The sequence below is a fragment of the Microtus ochrogaster genome, linkage group LG3, assembly GCF_000317375.1.
Source record: "Microtus ochrogaster isolate Prairie Vole_2 linkage group LG3, MicOch1.0, whole genome shotgun sequence".
Taxonomy (NCBI): Eukaryota; Metazoa; Chordata; class Mammalia; order Rodentia; family Cricetidae; genus Microtus; species Microtus ochrogaster.
Window position 1 is genome coordinate 5,130,976 of NC_022029.1, and position 22,698 is coordinate 5,153,673.

Consider the following 22,698-nt stretch of genomic DNA (forward strand, 5'->3'; position numbering starts at 1 on the left):
TTTGATCCATTTGGACTTGAGTTTTGTGCATGGTGATAGATATGGGTCTATTTTCATTCTTCTACAGGTTGACATCCAGTTGTGCCAGAGAAACTGGGAGCAGTAGAGGGAGGCAAAACCATATCAGGATATATTGCATAAAAACAATATTTCTGGAGGAATTCTTGCATCCAGAAATATTGTTTTTATGCAATATATCCTGATATGGTTTTGCCTCCCTCTACTGCTCCCAGTTTCTCCCCATCTCCCCTCCATCTGGATCCATCCCATTTCTGACTCTTGTTAGAAGAAAACAGGCTTCTAAAGGATAATAGTTCAACAAAATAAGATAAAATAAACAATAAAATAGGACAAAACAATCAAACAAAAGAAACTTGCCACACTACTGGTGGTGGCCTGGACTTCCCAGACTGGTGGGGGAGGGTTGGTGGTGGTGCTGGGAATGAGACAGGAGGCTCCTTTTCAGGTGGAAGAACAGCAACCTTTATTTTTCCTCAGCTAAAGCCTTTTACACCTCTACTTCTGTAAAGACCCACTGGCCAGAAAGAACACAAACATCCTTGTCAATTACAGACCACAAGGAAGTTCCCCTGTCAATCAGGGGGAGTGAGGGCAGCTGGATCACAACAGAAACTCATCTCTCTAATTCTCTCTCTCTCTCTCTCTCTCTCTCTCTCTCTCTCTCTCTCTCTCCCTTTCTCTCTCACACACACAATGTTAGATTCGTTCATTCTAAAATTGCATGTTTAATGTTATACATTGCAATTTTCTTAAAATTAGATTTATATCAGTTTAGCATCTTAAAAGTGAAGCTGTGTGAGGAATTATCCAAATAGGAGTTTAATAAACTCCAAAGAAATTTCCCATTACAATATTAAGTTTATCTTGAAGACAAAATTACACTTAGACTTAGTTTTTTGAATAAATATCACAGGCTACATATCTTCAACCTCTACACTGCTGTTGTCTCTTTACTTGGCATTGACTATTGTCTTTGATTTCCAGAACCATTGGCCTACGAACATAGTCACCTATAATGTATGATACATGAGACAAGATTGGAATAGGATAACATCTGCAGAAATACTATTGATCACTATTCTTGTTTTAAGTTGTGATTGCTTTCATATATTCCAGTTAGATGCTCAGTTCATGATGACCTCAAATTTTCAACAGCTAGAATGGAAGATTCCATGTGATTTTTATTTTATTAAAGATGATATATTAAATTCAAAATAGAACGTGAAAAATACAGCATTTTTATTCCTGGAAAAAAATCTCGATCTACATACAGCCTGCTTTAAAAAAGATGATTTCCTATCCTCAAGAATTTTTATCTGGTATTTTAAATGAACAATAAAAGAACACAGTAGTACACAGAAACAGTTGGAAGAAAATACCATAAGTGAAGTAAAAGCAGAATCTAACACTTATTTATTTAAATAAAGATGCAGGTCCAAAAAAGAGTAGATGATAGATAGATAGATAGATAGATAGATAGATAGATAGATAGATAGATAGATAGATGATAGATAGATAAAATAAATGGGTACACCTATATCTATAAGTAGATGACATAGCACCCAGTCAGAATTATGCCATTATTAATAAGAAATAATGTTAGAAAAAAGTGTCTTTTCCTATAAATTTAGTTTCTTGACTAAACACTACTTTGTTTCAAATCATTTTAAATACATATGATTTATTATATAATATTATAAACCATATCCTTCAAGGATCAGCATATTATGTACAGAAAATATTTGATAATACACAATGACTGTGGATAAATGACAGAAAAGTGCCAATGCTTTTGTACTTTTCTGCTATAGATTTAATAGTTGATGAAATTTTCATTTTATATAATATTGTCCCTTCAGTGAAGCACTTGTAGTGTGTCTTGCAATCTGTCATTGTTTCATGTTTCAATTCTCTACAGAGGAAAACCTGTGTCCAAGTAAGAAAGGCATTGTAAAGTAAGAAGAAGCTAAAAGCTTTTATCATACCATCAATATTTTTCTCGGTCCCTAGACTCTTCTTCTCCTCTGTCATAAAATATGAGCCCTTATAAGAATTGAAGCTATTAACCTGATACAAAAGCAAAATGGATGAACCTATGAATTCCCTGATCTGGCATTTCTCATTATTAATGGTCTAGGCAAGCTCCTTGGGATATATCTTATGTAACAAAATATCTAAGTAGAGCATTATAGGATATACTCTTTTGAGAGTATAAAAGATTTTTCTGTTTAAAATGATTGCTTCAAACAAGGAATTCGTAGATTAATAGATCTGCATCCATCATACACTAAGTCATTTATATTCTTCGTCAATATATTTCACAAAAGTGGAGTGATATCATTTGTTTTTATAAAGCCAATGATTTAGAATGTATATTAATTACTTCCATGTATTTAATTTATCAATTTTAGCACTATACTGTTATGATATGTATTAGTTTGCTATTTAAGCAATAACATTTGACAAAATATCTTTTTGAAGCAAAGATTTCTACATTGGCCTTTCCACAGCATATTTTTTTTGAATGTGTGAAAATATAACAGGAGAAAAACATGGCTTTTACCCCATCTTTATTTGAAATAAAAAGCATCTTGAGAATGTCTATTCTGTCCCATTTCTATATTCCATAACACAGTGTGAGACTTTAACGTCCCTTCCTCTGTCCTGTTGCCACTTAAACCCAGACGAAGCTTGTTTGTGAATGGACCAAAAAAAGAGCAAGACCCAGAAATATTTGTCCCCAGTGCACTGGCAAGTTTTATGTCAGTTTGACCCATGCTAGTGTCATTACAAAAAAAAAAAAGATTCTCATTTAAGGAATTTCTCCCACTGGATTGTCCTGTAGGTAAGTGGTGGGCCATTTCTTGACTAATGATTGACCTGGATGAGCTGGGCAGGTGGTCTGTCCTGCACGGAATCTAAAAGCAGGATGACCAGTTTATGGGGAAACAATCCAGTAAGCATCACCACTCCATATCGTCTGTATCAGTGCCTGCAATGCCATCCTTGAATGAAAACTTCCCTTTTCCCCAGGATGTTTTTGTATATGGTATTGTCACACCTAGAAAAACCCTAAGACACCTAGTTCATTCACATTTCCTCTTTGCTTTGCTGTGGCTGATGTTTTATTCCTGAGAAAACCTTTCCCTTATTCTTCTTGTGGAGCAGACAGTTTTCACACGTTTCCAAAAGAGATAACTGTCAAGTTACCCTTACAGAGCACTATGCAGTAGGCATTACATCAGCATATTAAAGTTTAGTCTTCTCCACTAGACTTAGATGACAATGTCTGAAAAATATATCCAGAAACTTGTTTAGATATCAGTTCATTTGCATACCTCAATTATATTTTTTGTGTTCTCAATTAAATATAGATTCTAGATTAATTTAACTAGTAATCAAAGAAGTTATTGATATTACAGTGGTCTGTTTTTATTTGGAAGCACACATAATGGAGGAAAGTACTAAAAAAAAAGAAGCACTCTTAGCTGTTGAAAAGATCAAGGGAAAGCTCTTCCCAGAAATCTTACTGAAGACTATATTTAAAAAAAAAGGAGTTGAACTTCTCAAGGTGCATTGCAAGCACATATGAACATCTACCTGAAGAGGCCTAAGTAACCTTTCCAAACAATGGCTATCACTTACTGAAGGTCTACTGCTTACTGCCTGCCTTGTGTGCTATCTTCCAATGCCAGAGTATCATGATTCAGAAAGTATCATGTATAAACACTGTTTTATGTGTCTAACTTTGTATAACATTCTACAGTGGAGATGGAACTTAACCTCATGCTTTTCCTGTGCCCTTCACTATATTATTCTGTCTCGCTAATGAGGATAGCTTGGTATTAGTATTAAAGCATCATTAATTTGTTGAGTTAAACACTATCAAAGGCTAATTTGAATGCTGTACTAATTGCATAAGTACAAAATGTCCCCTAGATGGATCAGCTGCTAGAGAAATATTGAGAATTTTCATCCGCTTTCAGACTGAGTAAAAATCTAGACTTTAGATGAAAGATAAATAGCTAATGCTAATTTAGGCACTTTATTTTTTGAAAAATAATTAGTATGTAAATACTTACAAATTATTGCATTTCAGGAATTATTAAAGTACAAGACATATACCTGACATAAAAATACATTTTATTATTTTTATATTATTTATTATATATATATTTATTATTATAATGTATGTGTGTGTGTGTTTGTGTGCCTATTTGTGTGTGAGAGTGTGTGTATGTGCATGTATGTGTGTGTGTTTGTGCTTGTGTATGTGAGATGCTCAGAAGGGCACATTGGATCCACTGGAGTTGCAGTTACAGGCACTCATGAGCCTTCTTTGCCTAGATATGAATGCCGCTCCTCTGATAGAATAACATTTGTTCTTAGTCTTTGAGCTATGTCTTCAGCCCCTAATGTATTTTATTAGATATGAAGTGTTTTAGAGGCTCAGTGCTCCAAAATTTGTAGCACTTGTCTAGCCAAATGAAAAACTGTGTGAAGTATTTAGCAAATATATTTTGACATAAGGCAAACTGCACATTTGTGGTTAAAATTTGTTGATTATTTGAATACATAGAGATAAATTGCATCCTAAAAGAAATTCCTTTAAATTAAGTCTTTATTACCTTTATTTGAAGAGTTCCTATTTCAATAATAAGGCACAGCTCTATGATAAAGCATTCTCCAGGGATATACAGACCCAAAGCCTGTTGATAAAACACCGTTTTCTTTCTTTTCTTTCTTTCTTTCTTTCTTCTTTCTTTCTTTCTTTCTTTCTTTCTTTCTTTCTTTCTTTCTTTCTTTCTTTCTTTCTTGTTTGCTTGCTTGCTTGCTTGCTTGCTTGCTTGCTTGCTTGCTTTTTTTGAGACACAGTTTCTCTGTGTAGCTTTGGATCCTGTTTTAGAACCCACCTTGTAGACCAGGCTGGCCTCAAATTCAAAGAGATCCACCTGCCTCTGCCTCCCAAATGCTGGGATCGCACTGCCTGACAAAGCACCTGTTTCTTGACACTACATATTTCACTATATAGCTTTTGTCTTCAAACTACATATTCTATTAACTGTAGTCAGTATAGTCAGGTAAAGTCAGTTCAGCACAGACAAGCTTTTTAACTTACTTTGAAAACTCAGATATCCTTTTATAACCCCATCTTGCCATATTATTCCTCCCATCATATTGACAATAATCACGTCAGTTTCAGGACCCTAATAATCTAAATACCTACTTGTGCAAAGGGACTGACACTATTGTCATGCAAGGTTAATCCACAGCTATGATATTGCTTTTGGTTTGAGACCAACCATCTCTGAAGCAGAATGATGTACACAACTTCAAGTGTTAAAGTGGTCGGGAACACTTGATGAGCTACACTGAAGCAATGCAATAGATACCTTGTGAAAAACCACTGCCCTTGGACACTCCATATAATGAAAAGACCTAGGTTATGATGGAGAAAATCAAAAGTTAGAAAGCATCAGTATTGAGGGTTGTCTGCCAAAGATACCTACGAGCATAAGTGGTATTTGAAAAGAAATAGTTTGTATATGCTACAAGTCACAGAACTCTCACTGTGAGGCTTCCTTGACCCTTTAGTGCCCAGTTGATTATTTCATGAGTCCTAGATGGTGGACATGAATGTTCTAGAGACCTCACAGCTGATCCTGATGGCACGTGACTGTCATTTGGACTGGAGAGGACTCTTCTATAATCAGAACTGCATTTGGACAGAGACATACTGAATGTCTGTCTGTTTGGCAGAATTTGTTGAGATACCAATGACACTCAGAAAATCATCACAGGCGCAGTTCCACATGCCGTTCCTCTCTAAGTTTAAGTCCGGAGCAGTGGCCATCCCCAATAGTGTCACATCATTAACCATTCTCTTTTGTCAGATGGTCTACAAATGAATTTTTTGCTAAAATATTTACAAATTACTCATTGAATGGTGCAGACAATATCATTACAGCTGGAAACTCAAAATACTGTCTTCGTGCAGACTTCATTGGAGAGACTCCAGAGTTTGAGGGCTCTGTTATGACTTCTGAGATCGTCAATGCATTTTCCGTAAAAATTTTAATGGAAAGTACCTTTCTGTTTATCCTGGAATGTGTTAGTAATCATTGAAAATTTAGATTTGACTAGCAAAGTAATTTGAAGCTGCTAAGATATAAACTCCAGCACTGTCAAATTCCATGTTTTTAATTCCAGTATTACTGTCAGACAGGAAACCCTTAGATTCACATTTGTCTCCACATGCTAATTTAACAGTCCAGCCCATGCCTCCAGTGGCCAGGAGAAAAAAAAAGAAAAAAAAAAACCTGAAGAGCATACTTGAATTTAAATAATTCAATGAATATGCTAATAAAGAAGGAATTAATGAACCAAGATAGAACTAAAAATTATGCAATTATTAGATAAAAGTAAGTTAATGGAAATTACAGAAGATGGTTTAAGAGATATACAAAGCAAAAATCATACTATGTCAATTTTAATTCTAGAGGGGTGAAGAACGAAGAAAAGATGATTAACTTTCCTAAGTTAATGAAAGTCACAAATGCATAAAAGAATACACAGGCAATTTATTACAAAAGCAATGTATGTGTGCCTATATACTCCATGTTGATGAAAAAGCATCAGATGCCAGTGCTCTCAGGAGGAAGAAGCATGCATGCCTCTGAGTTTGACATCAGCCTGGTCTACCTTGTGAGTTCCATGCCATCCAGGATTCAACCATTGAAGAAAACACTTGACTATACACATGTACACCAGTGTTGTGCCTGAGTTGCAACCCCCAGAGAGACCACCAGGATCCAGTCAACCAGAATCAAAGGCAAGGTTTATTCGGAGCTCTGTTCAACCAGGCTGGGGTCTCGTCCAACTCGTCGCAGCTTAGTAGGGAGCCGAGCCCCCTCATCATTTGGAATTGACATTATATAGGCAAAAACTGCAAGCCAGGTTCATTTTGTGTCAAAGGAGTTAGTCTTATATAACAGCAGGTGTGCCTTACCTCTAACAAGCTCCCTTCCCAAAGTGGTTATGTCAAGCAGCCCCAAGTTTTGTCAAGCAGGCCCCCCTTTCTCAAAGCCCTCCCTGAAGCAGTTGACTTTTCTGCTTCCTGATAGACAACAGAGCTAGCTGTTAACAGGTGGCCCGCTGCCAGGATGTCAGGAGCACTTTGTGGTGAGCTCAGAGTCTTAGTTAGACATCTTGTTTTCAATCAGCCCTAGAAGCCTTGCATTTGAACCCAGTGCCCTAATTAGCTACTCAGCAAGCAAAAAGTTCCTTAAAATCTTCCATGTCCTTACCAACAGCCTATCCTGCTTTAATGATTACTCATACACAATAAAATTAAAAGATAAAATGATAACTGACACTGAAAATTTATCAAGAATCAGTGATTTATAATTTATTGTTGTCTATATTCATACCATGCAGAAAAACATATATCTCATCAAGAATATCTTAAAGGAGGTAAACAAATACAACAGAGAAAAAGAGTTTTTAAAAATAGCCAAAGAAATAAGCAAAAATTAAAAACAGATGTTAATATCTCATCATTGGATTTATTAAGCTAGCATTAAAAGTTATGTCACAATAGAGAAATATCTGTAGAACATTTATAAAATAAATGATAACTAAAATATGTAATTGGAAGCATTTTTCAGCAAGAATGAATGAAAAAATAAATGAAAATTTTTCTTGATGCTAGAATATTAAATAGTTTATCACTGATAGATCTACAAAAGGAAACCTCTGTAGATGTTTCTCAAATAACAAAGAAATTTAGGACAAAAAAAAATTGTGAACCCACAATATGGACTCCAATATATTAAAGTTCTGTAATGCCTAAGAAAGTTCTTTATAGATATTAACTAATACTTATGCATTTCTTATATTAATCGAAAATACTATTTTGCAAAGTTTTACAGCAACATTATGCCTTTCCCTTTAGTTGTATACATGTTGATTTTCCCAAGAAGCCTGAAAAAACACTACGAAATACCATAATCTTATAAGGAACTGCAAAAACCTACTGGAATTCATCCCAACCTATGTTCCTAGATGTGATAAAGCAGTTCAAAGTTTACAAGGAGAAAACTGTTGTATCACCGATATTTTTGTGGCTTTTCACCTTTCTTTTGTCTGTATCTTCCCGACTATTATTTCCCTCCTGCACATTAGTTTCCTGGTGTTAACCCAGGATGTGATTCTAGAAAAGGGATTGTATGTAATTATAGTCATTGTCTGTTCTAAGGTCTCGGTGGCTACTTCACTGACTGATAGTGATCTCCTTGTTTCATGCAATCTGGAATCATTGAGAGCAAAAAGGCTTCAGTGTGATTCATAAACTTAATTGTATGAGGCTATTTGAGCCAAAGATTACAATAGAAAAACATGTAGAACACAAAAAGCTAAGAAGGCAATCCAAGAAAGGATAACATTGAAAATCCTGAACCTTCCTGTATTTAGCAGTCTATAATAAAAAATCAGACCCAATAACGCTAAGCTTTCAACACTGACACATCTTGGCTCACTAAAAAACAATAAAAAACACAAAATGTTAATGAGTTTGAATTTAAGTAGCAACACATTAGTTAATTCCTTTTCAAAGACTCGTTGAGGTGATGTTTGTGTGTGTGTGTGTGTGTGTTTTCATTTTTTGATTTTCTTTTGAAGTCAAGTAAATGATCATTGACGTAGTGAACACTAGAGAAGGAAGGAGGACTGCCATTGGAGTTGCTGCTTTTATTCAATCCCTAGCTTCCTTTCAGGTTTGATTCTATACTATCCTTCCAGGTTTTCTGCATGATATAACCTATACACTCACGCTGCCCTCAATAAAACAGAAAGAATTATATTTCCTACCAAAAACATGATACCTGAAGTCTTAGGGCTGAACATTTTTCCAAATACTTCCTTCGTGGTTTCTTGAAAAGTCATTTTCCAAAATAGTGAAGTTTGTAGAAGATATCAAAACAGTTCCTTGCTTCAAACCTTGCAAAACTCCTTGAAAGAGATTTTATCACATTTTACAACACAACTGATAAATATAGACCTAATCTTCACTAATAAACAAGAGCTAACAGTTTGAGAGGGTAAACTGAAGATCTAGAACACTTATATTAGTTATGTGTTGAGCAAGGTCTGAACAGTAAACAACTTTTGTTGCATGTCACTGTAACATGTTGACCTAGCAGTACCACCTAAACCGATCCAAACAGCTCCACTAACAAGGAAACAAAATTCTAATATCTGTACCTATAGTTGACATTATCATTCAAACCACTTATTTTAGCAGTCGAAACTAAATAAAAAGTAAATAAACAAACAGTTGAATGAATGAATGAATAAATAAATAAATACTTTTAAAAATGATTAAAAAATTGTGACAGTGTAAACTATGTACTTTTTCATACATTTTCGTATGCTGCTTTGAATTTGAAAAGCTAGCTTTAATAAATGTCAACACAAAACAACATTTGAAACTAAAAAATCATAAACACTGAATGGTTTGATATAGAGCTAAAACTGCCAGAGACAGATTTTACTTTCTATACTTTTACACTTAAAAATAACAAGTAGTTGTAGCTATTGCTAAAGGTATAATTTCTTTACTTTTCTCTAAAAATGTTAGAGAGCTCTAACAATTGTTTCCCTATGCAGTGGTATTAATATCCCATTATACATCACTATTGGCTGAAGGCACGGTTATATTTAGGACCTCAATTGTTTATCTCTTTCTGCATAGAATTTTTTGACTTTCAGTGGTGTGTTGCATAATTTCAATGTAACTGTATTTTTGTTTTAAAATGAGGATAAAATGAGTGTACAAAAATGTTTTTGTAAAACCAATTCCAAATTGTCTGCTATATTCAAAATCATATGTCTCCCGTTTTAAGAGCACATTTTACGAAGTTTGAGAGAGTCCGCTAGTTAAGTAAACATAAAAATAAACCTGTAACTTTAAATCTGTTCACTGGCATTCAAATTTGGCACTATCATTTTTAGGCTTTACTAGTTAAGAAAATAGCATACTTTTTTCCTGTCCAGTTTATAAAAAATACGTGGAGGTGCCTGGAAAATCACTCTCTCATGAACTTTTTATAAAGCCTTCCCAAATTGGATTTGCATTAATTATGCTTACATCCAAGATAGTGTTCTATGAACAGAAATCATGCCATTTCATTGAAAATTTAATACAGGAGTTAAAAGACAGGAAGCAAAAATGGAGTGGTGATATTGTAATATCTACTTCCAATGTGTGATGTTCATAGATAATGTCATATTAAAATCTTCTTCCATTGCTTACCATTGGTTTCTATTATATAGTTCAATATATTTAGAGTGTTTGTTTTTATTTGTTCATAGGTTATCCAAATAAATTTTGAGGAATTTGATCTGGAGATTGGCTATGACACCTTGACTATTGGTGATGGGGGTGAAGTTGGAGACCCAAGGACTGTGCTTCAGGTGTAAGTAGTCAGTGTTTCATGTTTGTTACAGTGAATCATTATTTGCAAACTTTTACTGTCAGTGTGTTTTTCAATACTCATGCTACCCTATACCACAAACCTTTGGAATATACCAGAGTATCTTTGGAATGATACACAAGACACTGGAAGCATTATTTTTCTTTGTTCCCCTTTTATTAAAAATTTATTGTTTGCTCATATAATATATTGATCACAATTTCCCCTCCCTCTAGTCCTCCCAGTTCATATCCCTTACCCAGGATACATTTCCTTTCTGCCTCTCATTAGAAATGAACATGCTTCTGGAGACAACAAATAAATATGACCAAATTAAATGTAAGATAAATAAAAAAAATCTAACATATTGAACTTGGACAAAACAACCCCCAAAAATAAAGGAAAAAGAGTCCCAAGATCAGGCACATGAATTAGAAACCTGCTACTTCACAAACACTCAGGAATTCCATGAAAAATACTAGGCTGAAAACTATAATATATATACAGAGGACTTGATGTGGAACTCTTTGCTCTGTACTAGCTGCTTAAGTCTCTGTAACAGTTGATTCCAAAGGCTTGAATTCCTGGTACCATTTTGAACTTCAAAGGGGGAAATGATGTCAGGAATGGGATAAAAAGACTTTATTAGGTGGAGTGAAGATCCTATTTTCCTCTCTATTGGACGCCATGCCTGGGGGTATTGTTAAATATCTTGCACTCAATGAATGTGATCAAGAAGTAGAGTAGATAAGGGGTAACCATGATATCAGAGTCATCAAGTGATATCAAGTAGAGACTCACAACTAATTCTACATAAAGTGAGGATAAGGACAGCTAGCTGGTGTAAGATTGTATAGAAAAAAATAAAACTATGGGATGTGTTCTTATATTCCCAGTGAGTAATCATCTGAAAAAGTTATACCACTAAACCATAGATTTTCATTCAATACTACTCATAGAAGGGTGAAATAAATGTTTATAAGTTTTTGTTTTTACAATGCTGTTTCTATTTTCCCTGGTTTGTTCAGTGCATGGGCTTCACCTGCATTTTCCTTATCCTGAGAAATAACTTAAATATTTAAAATATTTATATAAAAATATTTTGTCCCGCCTTCCTCTGTCTACCATCAGAAAAAATTTTCTTAAAAACAAATTATATATCTGATAAATAAAATTTCTTTTCTCTATTAAAATGGACAGAAAGATAATTTTGTCAGTAATCACAACCAAGACATTTAACAGAAACTGGATTGTTGGCTTGTTGTAATAGGAGCAGTGGTGCTGTGTCTCGCCACCCAGCCGCCCACATAGCTAGCTCTAGCTTATGCCCCGAAATAATTACACGGAAACTGTATTCTTTTAAACACCACTTGGCCCATTTCTATCTAGCCTCTTCTAGGCTAGCTCTTGCACCTGGACTAGCCCATTTCTAATAATCTTCTGTAGCCCACGAACTGGCTTACCATGAATGATCTTAACCTGCGTCTGCCTGGAGTGGGAGAATCATGACAACTCACTCACTCAGCTTCTTTCTCCCAGCATTCCGTTCTGTTTAGTCCTCCCACCTATGTTTTAACCTATCAAGGCCAAAGCAGTTTCTTTATTGCTTAACCAATGAAATCAACAGATTGATATATGACACTCCCACATCAGTTGGCTGACAGAGTTTACATTTAAAATACTGTTTCAACACCAAATCCCTTTGATTGAATAACTTACTGATTTCTTTTAATCTTTAGTTAAAAATATTTACATAATTTTCACTCCCCTCTCCATGCCAGTATCTTTTCTTATATACTGCTTCCTCTCAAATCCCTGCCCTTTTTTTTCCTTAATTTTTTACATATATGTATAAATGTATGAAAATTTAAAGACAACCTACTGATTCTGTTGAATGATGCTGTGTGAGTTTGATTTCAGGGCAGACCATTCAGAATTAGATAACTAATTAAGGGAGTTACCTTTGGGGAAGTCTTCATCTTACAGTCTCAGCATTCCTTAATTGCCTGTAGTTCTTTGTCTAGGGATGGGGGCCCATGAGATTTACGTCTTCCATGATAACATGTCTATTAGTATTGTTATTGGTTAGATGGAGTTCAGACAGCCATACTGTTAGGGTATCATGGATGCAGGTTTCCTACTATTTCTAGGAGACACCAATTCACAGCAGACTTCCTGGTCATCTGTTTGCCTCTTAAAATCTTCCTTCCCCCTCTTTCATGATGTTCACTGAGCCTTAGGTACAGGAGTTATGTTATAGTTATATCCACTGGGGCTGTGCACTCATGGTTGTTATTCTGGGCATTTTGTTTCACTGTAGTTTTCTGTAATGTTCTTGATCTTCTCTGATAATAAATGTCTATGATGAGGGATGAGAGCTATAGTTATCTTTGTTTATAAGAATAAGGACTTAGAGTGCAGCTAGAAATTATGCTGGTTTAGAAAAGTAGTGTGTGGATGTTTCCTATATGATCTATGACCTCTTGAGTCACAAAAAGTTGGCTAAATTTCCAATACTGGGTATTTTCCAGTCTGTTGAGTGGACACTAAATCCAGTTAAACAACTCTTGACCATGACCAAAATATCAGTGCCACCACTGTTGCACTTTTGCCATATTGGGTATTTTCCATTGTGGCTGTAGCTCTGATTTATTTCTTTGGAAACATGTACACTTCCTACTTTCTTGTACCATGAATGATAGTTCTCGGATAGGAAGCTTTCAAGACATATCCAGGTCCAGTCCTCCAATTCTTGTTACAGTGTCTTTAGTGATAGCGACAAGAATTCAACTCTGTGATGCAAACAGGGGGAAATAACATATTCGATATTATTTTGAATCTTTTAAAATCCCCTGATCAATAATTTAAAAGAGACAATCTTCATTCCTAATACCAGGATTTTGCTAAATCATCTGCAGCTATTGATGGAACATTGCCGATTAAAGAAGCTTACTTCATATAAATATATATGTGCATATATATATATATATACACAAAAAACACTGGTATATTCACAAATTGACAGTCATAATTCAATATATAAATGCACATACAAACAAATCCACAAATCCACATACAAATATCATGCACATATGAATATATTTGAACATTCTCTTACACAAGTGTATATGGCACATAAGTACATATACATAAACTATTGATATGCATGTGCATATACACATGCACACTCACATATCAAGGTATAAATCACATTAAAAGCATACACAGAAAAGCACATGATCAATGCACATACATGCACACACACACACACATATATGTATATGAACACCTAACCTTAGAGACTTCCAAGTCCATTAACATGTATACAAGTGCAAATACACAAGCACCTACACACATGCAAATATACACACCCAGTTTTGAGAATTCATAAATTGACAAAGTTCTAATCATCACAACATCAAAAAGCAAAAGAAAGAAAAAGAAGAAGAAGGAGGAAGAGGAACAGAGAGACAGAGAGTGAGGAAGGGAGGGAAGGAAGGAGAAAGAAGAAAGAAAGGAAGGAAAGAAAGAAAGAAAGAAAGCTAGCTCACTGCAGAAATTACTTTTTGTAGACAAGACTTCATTAATATGATGTCATCCAAGTCCCTTCTAGCATGATAAATATATGCTTTCAGTTCTCTGAATATTTTAGCTTAAACTATAAAAATAAGTCCTATGCAATTTTGATTCTAACCATAAATATTAACTTTATAAAATAACCGCTCACTAGAGCTTCATTCTCTTTAATTTTTATGTCCATCTACTGTAAAACAACTGTTGAGTTCAATGGAAAACAATAATTTCATTCTAGTTTCCTAGAGCTTGCTTGTTTATGTGTTTATTTATTACACACAAATAATGTGTTAAAATGTTTTAGTTGCCACTTTCATTTTTATGTTTATTCAAAAATACTTGTTTTCTTACTATAGTAGAAACAAAAGACAACAACACAAAATATGGAAATAGTATTTAAATAAACTCACAAGTATAAAAACCCATAGGTGAAGAGCACAATGCATGTGTCAAAATTTTCTCCACCAAATTTAATGATGATAATCATTATACTTTGAAATAGCAAGTGAATTAGAACTTCTGATGCCCGTGGACAGCAATGATTTCAAATCCACATTTACAGACTTCTTCTTGTATTAATGTGCCAATGATATATTTTTTGTTCAGGATCTTGATCCTTTCTGAAATGTAATTGTCAAATGCTGTTCCCAGAATTTTAAAAAATATTTTACCAGCAGCCACTATCTCTAGTGAATTGTAGGTACTTCACAGTGAACAGATGCCTTACTTTTCATAGAATTGTAAGATAAAATATTGAATGCATTTTCATAAAAAAGCAATAGTTCCATGTTTACATGACACAAAGAAAATTGCTAGGATGTATAAAGGCTGTTGTTCCCTAATGGATATAACCGAAATTCTTTGAGTGAATATAAAGATCAGGCATTGAGCCTAATAGATATTTGATATATCTTGCCTTTATTTCAGTTTCTATTTCAGAACATAATGAAGATTTCTGAGTGCATTTATGTAGAGCTTTTATGCTTTTATTCTGCATAAAGAGACTAACCAGGAGGTTTAAAGCACAGCATGGACGCACACTGAGGTCACTCTGCTTATAAATAAACGTAGATTGAAGTTCATTTAGTCACAAACAGTGAATTCCAAGCATGCATTAAAATTGTTTGAAGAACCATTTGAGAGCCTTTTATGGATGATCTAAGAATCTTGATTCAGCCCCCAAACATTCTTTAGTGTCATGCATGGAAGTTGGAGACAAAATTGTTCAAACAGCTGGGACAACTGGAACTTAAATCAAGTCCTTTGAGAAGAATTATCTATTGAAGTTGCATGCGAAGATAAGTTTTAAGAAAGAGATCAAATGATGAGAAAATACAATTTAAAATGAAATCACATACAAGTACAGTGAATCTTCCCCACAAAATAAAGGAAAAATGAAGCAGTTTTCTTATTAAGTATGTATTAAACCAGAATGTAATGTGCACAATAGGAAATCTGCTAAGCTGATTTCACCAAAGAAAACTAAACTTCACTCTATCGTTAAAGGGGCAGATAGAATCATGTCACATAGATAGCTTGTCCTGATCCAGACAAAAATACAATTCTACCTGTTCTATGACAAGCTGAAAATGAAATCATGGAGTCCTGTGTCTGGCTTAAAGCAGCATAGGAACTGGAAGAAATATTTTTATCTCTTTGTTGTTTCTACATCATACAGGTGGCTCCAGGAACAAAAGCCATTACTGGCATGTAACTTTATACAAGTTAGTAATCTTCAAAAATCCTTCTATTCATCTAGAGAAACCTGAGATTTATGATTCTATCATTTTCTAAATCTAATGTGACTGACACATGGGAGTTTGATATTTTTGTTTTCATTTCAAGTGTAGGTTTCACTAGTTTGAGTTGTTAGCACCCTTAATTGGGGGTGAACTGAGATCAAGAAATACAAGATCCGTCAGAGAGTAAGGAGCAAGGGTGCAATTGACCCTCCATGGGTATCCTTTGTGAACTGGTAACATACCATTTTATAGGCTTTGGCTATTTGCACAGTTCAGAACTGGCAAACACACAAAGCAATGCAATAAAAAAAAACAATTTAAATATCCACCATAACATAGAAGGTTGGCATGCTGGATATAGTAAAACTAAAAGTGTTGTATATATTTAGGCTCATACACAGATTTCAGACTTAGTCAATTCACTTTCTGTTCTGAATCTATGTTTGAATTCTCATTCTTGTAAAGATTTACTCATTTCCAAACTTACCTCAAGACACCATAGCCAGTATCACACCACAATTCTATCATACCACACTGAAAATCCACAAGACAAAGGCTACTTCAATAATATTTCCTATGAGAAATATTGTTAAGAGTGATAGATTGAGAGACAGACAGACAAATAGTTTGCTAAATGTGAGTTGGGAGAAATATATTTTAGCAATGCATTTTTATTATTTGTACAGCATTCAAATATTTTAATGAAAGTCTGTGAAACTTTAAAGATTAATATAGTATACATTTAGATATAATACATGTGCATATGTATGTATATATATATATATATATATATACACACGCATCAAGTAAGCAGTGTCAAGACAGATAAAGATTTTATATCATAAAATTTATAATTCTTTTACAGGCAGAAAGGTAATACAATCTAATGTATCACAATACTTTCCCTATCTCAGTGTTCCTCCTAAGCATATGTAACTCACAATTATATCAAAATATTTTATTGACTTCCTCCATGATTAATTTCATAAACTGTCTCAGGAGGGGCACTGTTGATGCTGCTATACTTAAGATGTAGTATGTAAACTTCCACCTTTGTGGTTTTGATAGTCATCTCTAGAGCAGGACTACTCGCTGTCATTTCCAGACTCTGTTCAAGCAAGTGATCATCCGAGCTAACCTCGCCTTCATTAGTTAACAGAACTGGCAGGAGATGGTGTTCATAGTCTTCTCTGAGGATGGTCCCCTCCTGTTTTTTTTTCTAATTCTATTTGTAAAAGGAAACAGTATTTTCTTTCCTGAACTAATGTTGTAGCCATGGTTGTGGTTTTAGCATTTAGTAGGCAATTTTATTATTTCTCTTTTGAAAAAACCTCTATCTTTTTAGTATAAAATTGAAAATCAATAAGCAGAAATATTTACTCTATAGAAAGACTACTTTCCCTAGTTTGCATTCTTGATGGAATCTTCTCCCATATCCCTATGTCTGGTTTACTCATTTGATTTCATCCTTTCTTGACCTTTGGCTTCTGTTCAATTATATGATACATTTTTAATATGAGAGGGAATACGAAGTAATTTTTTCCAATAGTTCAAAAACAGCACATTACTGAATGTGCATCATTCATGTGTAGAGGCAGTTATGTTACATCAGGTAAGAAGTATGCTCCTTTAAATGACACCATTAACAATAGAACATGTGTAAACAGGCATGCATTGTCTTAGTTAGGATTACTATTTCTATGATGAACCATGACCAAAAGAAAGTTTGGAGGAAATGCTTGCCTCTACTCTTCCATATCATAGTTCATCATCAAAGAAGTCAGGGCAGGAACTCAAACAGGGTAGGGACCTACAGGCAGCAGTCATTGCAAAAGCAATGAAAGAGTGATGCTTTTCCACTTGCTGCTCATGACTTGCTCACCCTGCTCTCTTATAGAACCCAGGACCACCTTCCTAGGGTTGGCCCAGCTGCAATGGGTTAGACCATCCCTCTTCAATCCCAGATTAGGAAAGTGTCTTAGAGTCCTACCTACAACCTGATCTTTTGGAGGCATTTTGTTAACTGAGGTTTCCTGTTGCAGATGATTTTAGCTTGTGTCAAGTTGACATAAAACTATCCACTACACCCAACATGAGAGTAATTATATAAAGCATCATGCATTCAATATGAGTATTACAGAGTTAAGGTATATCACTTGGGGATTGTTGTGTGCAAAACACTTCAATAGTTCTCAAAACATCTGCAACAAAATTCTCTGGAACTTGAAGATTAAAATGGTATGGATTTTTTATTAGGAATAAAAATGCTTAAAGATCATAGATCTACTTTCCCTTTTTAGTTCAAAAGGAAGCATAAAACTCTCTGATGCTCTAGTAATCTTACCTCAGGGATATGAAAGATCTAACCTAGTTAAACACATGAAATGGTATTTTTAAATTACGAAGTTTGATCACTAAACTGGGTGGTTTGTCTCTCACGTTATATCACACATAGCCCTGTAAGCTTGAAGTTTTGCTTTCTTCCAATATAGAAAGCAGTAATGGGTACCTTTCTCATAATTTGCATGCAAAGGGTACTTTAGTGATCCATCTCTCCATCTTTTATCAATCTCTTTCTCAGGCTGACTGGCAGCTTTGTGCCAGACCTGATAGTGAGCATGAGAAGTCAAATGTGGCTGCATCTTCAAACGGATGAGAGTGTTGGATCTGTTGGCTTCAAGGTTAACTACAAAGGTAAGAATGGATGGTCTGTAGAAAATATGCTAGCACGATAGAGTCAGAGAATACATTTAAATCCAAGCTTAATTGCATCTGCAAAGTAAAGGGAGATATGGTTTCTACAGTTCCATGAAAAAAAAATGTGTTTTAAAAAATCATTTTCTCAAGCCGGGCAGTGGTGGCGCACGCCTTTAATCCCAGCACTCAGGAGGCAGAGGCAGACAAACCTCTGGGAGTTCGAGGCCAGCCTGGTCTACGAGAACTAGTTCCGGGACCGGACCAAAGCTACAGAGAAACCCTGTCTCGAACCCCCCTCGCCCCCAAAAAAATCATTTTCTCTTTCACGGTAGATGCAGACATATTACATATCTTTAAATAAAATGAGCTTTCCTTTACAATTTGTCTATTTTTTTATACCTAAACCCTCATCCTATGCTTCATTATTCTGGACTGCCTGACTTTCACAAAAAAGACTGTGAATTGATGCCCTTTTAATAATTTGTTTCAAATAACAGCTATTATTAAATACTCAAATATATATATGTAAATGAATTAATTCTTAAAATACCTGAATATATATAGTATTCCATAAGTTCTAATATATCATGTTAGTGTTGAGAGTCACTTTTAAATATGTCAGTGACATTACTTTTTCTTTAAATCACTTCTGCCATCTCATCATTAGGGTTGACATGAATAAGAATAGGCTGTTTTTGAATGTGAAGCCTGTTCTAGTTTCATTTATGATAGACAAATGCAGTTCAAAATTATAAACATTTTCTCTCATATTGTTTGTTTTAAATTCAACATAAACACACAATGAAAATATATATACAAAGGAGAAATTCTATCTGAAAAACGTAAATGCCAATAAATAAAAATAAATCTGAATCTAGGAAGGTACATGTGAATGAGTCTGACAGAATGTTACATAGTTTGAGTTCATTGTTACTATTGTAGCAAAATAATTATTCTCCATCTTACCAATTAACAATGGCTGTGAATTCTTTTTCTTGCTTGCAAAAATATAATTTCAATCAGTTTCCCATTTTAAGGACTGTCATTCCTTTGTATCTGGACATATGAAATGAACGCGTGATGTTGTCTGGGAGACAGGACACATTCATTCTGTGTTTTTTACTTGTGACTAAATTTAGTACTATATTAATTTAAAGAGGTCTGGAAATCTGTATGGATGTCAGTTGAATAAAAGAGGTTCACTTGGCTGTGGTTTAAAATGTATTCCTGCTCCAATTAAAATGCACATTTTTTTGATTAAATAAAACAAATTTACAGCTGCAAAACCAAGTCAGGTTCTACTGGAACTATTTACTTAATTTGTCTTTCCTCTTTCAACAGAAAAGTGAAATAAGTGTCCTTGCACTCCTGTAATTTTTCAACATTTCTTCAACCCTGTGAAAGATTTGTCATAAAATCTATAGTTGCTCAAACCTCAGAAACTATTAATCATTAATGGTGGTGCTTCAACTAGAAAGTTATTGACATGCCGGTTGAGGTTGTAGGGGCAGGGGATTCTACAGACATGTCTACAGTTCCTGTGTTTACTGCTGATCAAGGGTAGAGTACATTGTAAAGAAATTCAAGTCAGTGTTATTTTATCCTTTCCTTGGTTTCAATAATAGTGCTTACAAGTTCTTCCACGGATCTTCTTTCATGTAAACTATTGAATACATCGTTGAATTTAAAAACAAACAAGGACTCTCTCTTTCAATAAGATAATAATTCAGTGATGGAACCTAAAAATCATATAAGAATTGATGAATAGCTGGGCAGTGGTGGCGCATGCCTTTAATCTCAGCACTCGGGAGGCAGAGGCAGGCAGATCTCTGTGAGTTTGAGGCCAGCCTGGTCTACAAAAGCTAGTTCTGGGACAGGCTCCAAAGCTACAGAGAAACCCTGTCTTTAAAAAAACAAACAAACAAAAATACAAAGAATTTATGTATAAATAACCATAGGCAGGACAGATCTCAAATCAGCTCAAGAAGCTGTACCTGAAAATTGACCTTCTCTCTCTTCTTCATCTCTATCTTGTTTCTCCTAATCTATCAGACTCATTGCCAATGCTGATCTTCCTTATTTTCCCTTCATTTTCCCCTCAAAACCCTGATTTAACCAGATTATATGTTATTATCTTAACTCATCAATATGTATTTGGATACATTATATGGTTGTGTCTAATTTTTGCCCATTATTTTACCTACTCTTGTTTGTGGACCAAGTTCAGTCATGTCACATTTTTTAATGTCTACCTTAAATCTACTTTCACAATAGACCGCTTGTTATTTTTGACATATGCTATAAAACAAGTACTATATAATCAGACAAAAGAAATACAACTTACTGGCCCTGCATTCCCATCAGCAAACACTGGGCCATAGCATACTGAAGCAATGATTCAGGATGCAACACTGGCAGTGCCATCTGAAAAAAATAAAGCTCTCATGTTTACCTTTCCCAGTGGTCTTAAACACCTTAATTTTGTTTTTGAAGTGTCACTATCTCCATTGAATATTAACTAGAAAAGAAGCAAAAACACAAACTAACAAACAAAGTAAAAAAATAAAAAAGTTCTATCTAATAACCATATTAGTTTCTACTAATAGTGCGTAACTTTAGGGATATATTTTCACCTTCATTTTAGAAGACTAAAGAATCATCAAAGGACTATGAATATTTATCCAGTTCCTTGGATATCCCAATCTTTGTGCCTAAATTAACTCATTAGATTGCATTAAAATTGCAAGAGGTAAGAACTGTTACTCATATTTCATATTAAACTACTAAGATGTAAGCGCTATAATAATAAGAACTCAACTTTGTTCAAAAGCTGAAGCCATTCTCAGAAAATGTGATCATGCCACCATTTGTGCATATATGAATGGAAGATGAAGAAATGAATGAGCACGATGAATCTGCAGCAGAACAGAGACATGAGTCTAACTTCGCTGACTCCATGCTGTTCTCAATTATCAAATATTATGTCCCAGGTGAACTTGAAGGATTTTTAGAAGCAGATGCTGCAGATTCTAATCAGTGTGGGGAATACCAAAAAATGTCAAGTTAAATTAATGATCTCCCTCTGTCTCAGCAAATACACAAAATCATAACATGGACACACACCGTGTGCACAACTCAAACCAAATGACCAAATCTACCACCACATTTCCAATGCTGGCTATATTTTAAAATGTTCCTTGTAGTTTCCTGATTCTTTTAAATGAAATGTTTACAGAATTCTAGAACTCATAATATCTCATTTTAGAGATCAGGCATTAATAAGACTAGGCACAAACCTACATATCAAGACTGGAGGAGGCATCCGAGTAGGAGGGAATAGGTCCCAAGTACTGGAAAAAGAGTCAGAGACAAGCCCAACTCTCACTGTTATGTGTCCCACAAGAACAACCAGCTACACAACCAAAATGTATATGTAGAGATGCATGGTCAGTGATTGTCCCTTCAGTCTCTGTGATCCTCTATGAGCCCTGGTTAGTTCATTCTTTGGGCAGTATTGATGGTCTTGACTCCTACAAATCTTCCAGCCCTTTTCCACGAGTATAGCAGAATATCATTAGTAAACATTTCATTGAACTATTTTTCCAAGTCCTGTTTGGTTGTCTTCTTTGGCTTTACACAGCCCAGCCTCTGGTTCCTGGTCATTCAAGCAGTGTCAGGACTGAGCTTCCTTTGTGGCATAAGCCTCAAATTGGATGAGTAATTGTTGGCCACTCCCATAAATTTCTGTGCCACCATTATCCCAAGACATCTTCTAGGCAGGATAGATTGCAAACCGAAGACTTGGTGGCTGGATTGTAGTTCCAGTTCCATTGTGGGAAGCTTTCCCAGGTCATAAAAGATAACTGGTTCAAGCCCCACATTCGCCATTATAAGGAGTCTTTGCTAGTCACTCTTGCAGATTCCAGGGAGTTTTCAGTGTGCTAGATTCCAAATGGCCCCCAAATATCCCATAATTCCAGTCGTCTTTCCTAGCACACTCTCTCTTCATCCCTGGACCTCAAATGATCTTTTCTGTTCCCATGCCCACCTGTTCCGATTCCAACAGCAAAATCTATTCTATGTTTTGCCATGTTCAGCAGGGAGGTCGAGAGGCACTGGGAGGAGTGGGGGGAGGGAAATTGTGGCTGCCATATAATAAAAGAAGAATAAAACTTTAAAAATGGGCATGAAAC

The 22,698-nt window shown here is 35.0% G+C and overlaps 1 protein-coding gene across 2 annotated transcripts in view; it reads left to right on the forward strand.

Annotated features, from left to right (window-relative positions):
* The window catches only part of Csmd3 (CUB and Sushi multiple domains 3), a 952,990-nt gene that overhangs the window by 471,574 nt on the left and 458,718 nt on the right, over nt 1-22,698 (forward strand). For both annotated transcript variants that reach the window (XM_026785886.1, XM_026785885.1), the window contains 2 exons: nt 10,393-10,496; nt 18,390-18,502. In XM_026785886.1, the coding sequence (XP_026641687.1) occupies nt 10,393-10,496; nt 18,390-18,502 (217 nt within the window). The remainder of the gene's footprint in view (nt 1-10,392; nt 10,497-18,389; nt 18,503-22,698) is intronic.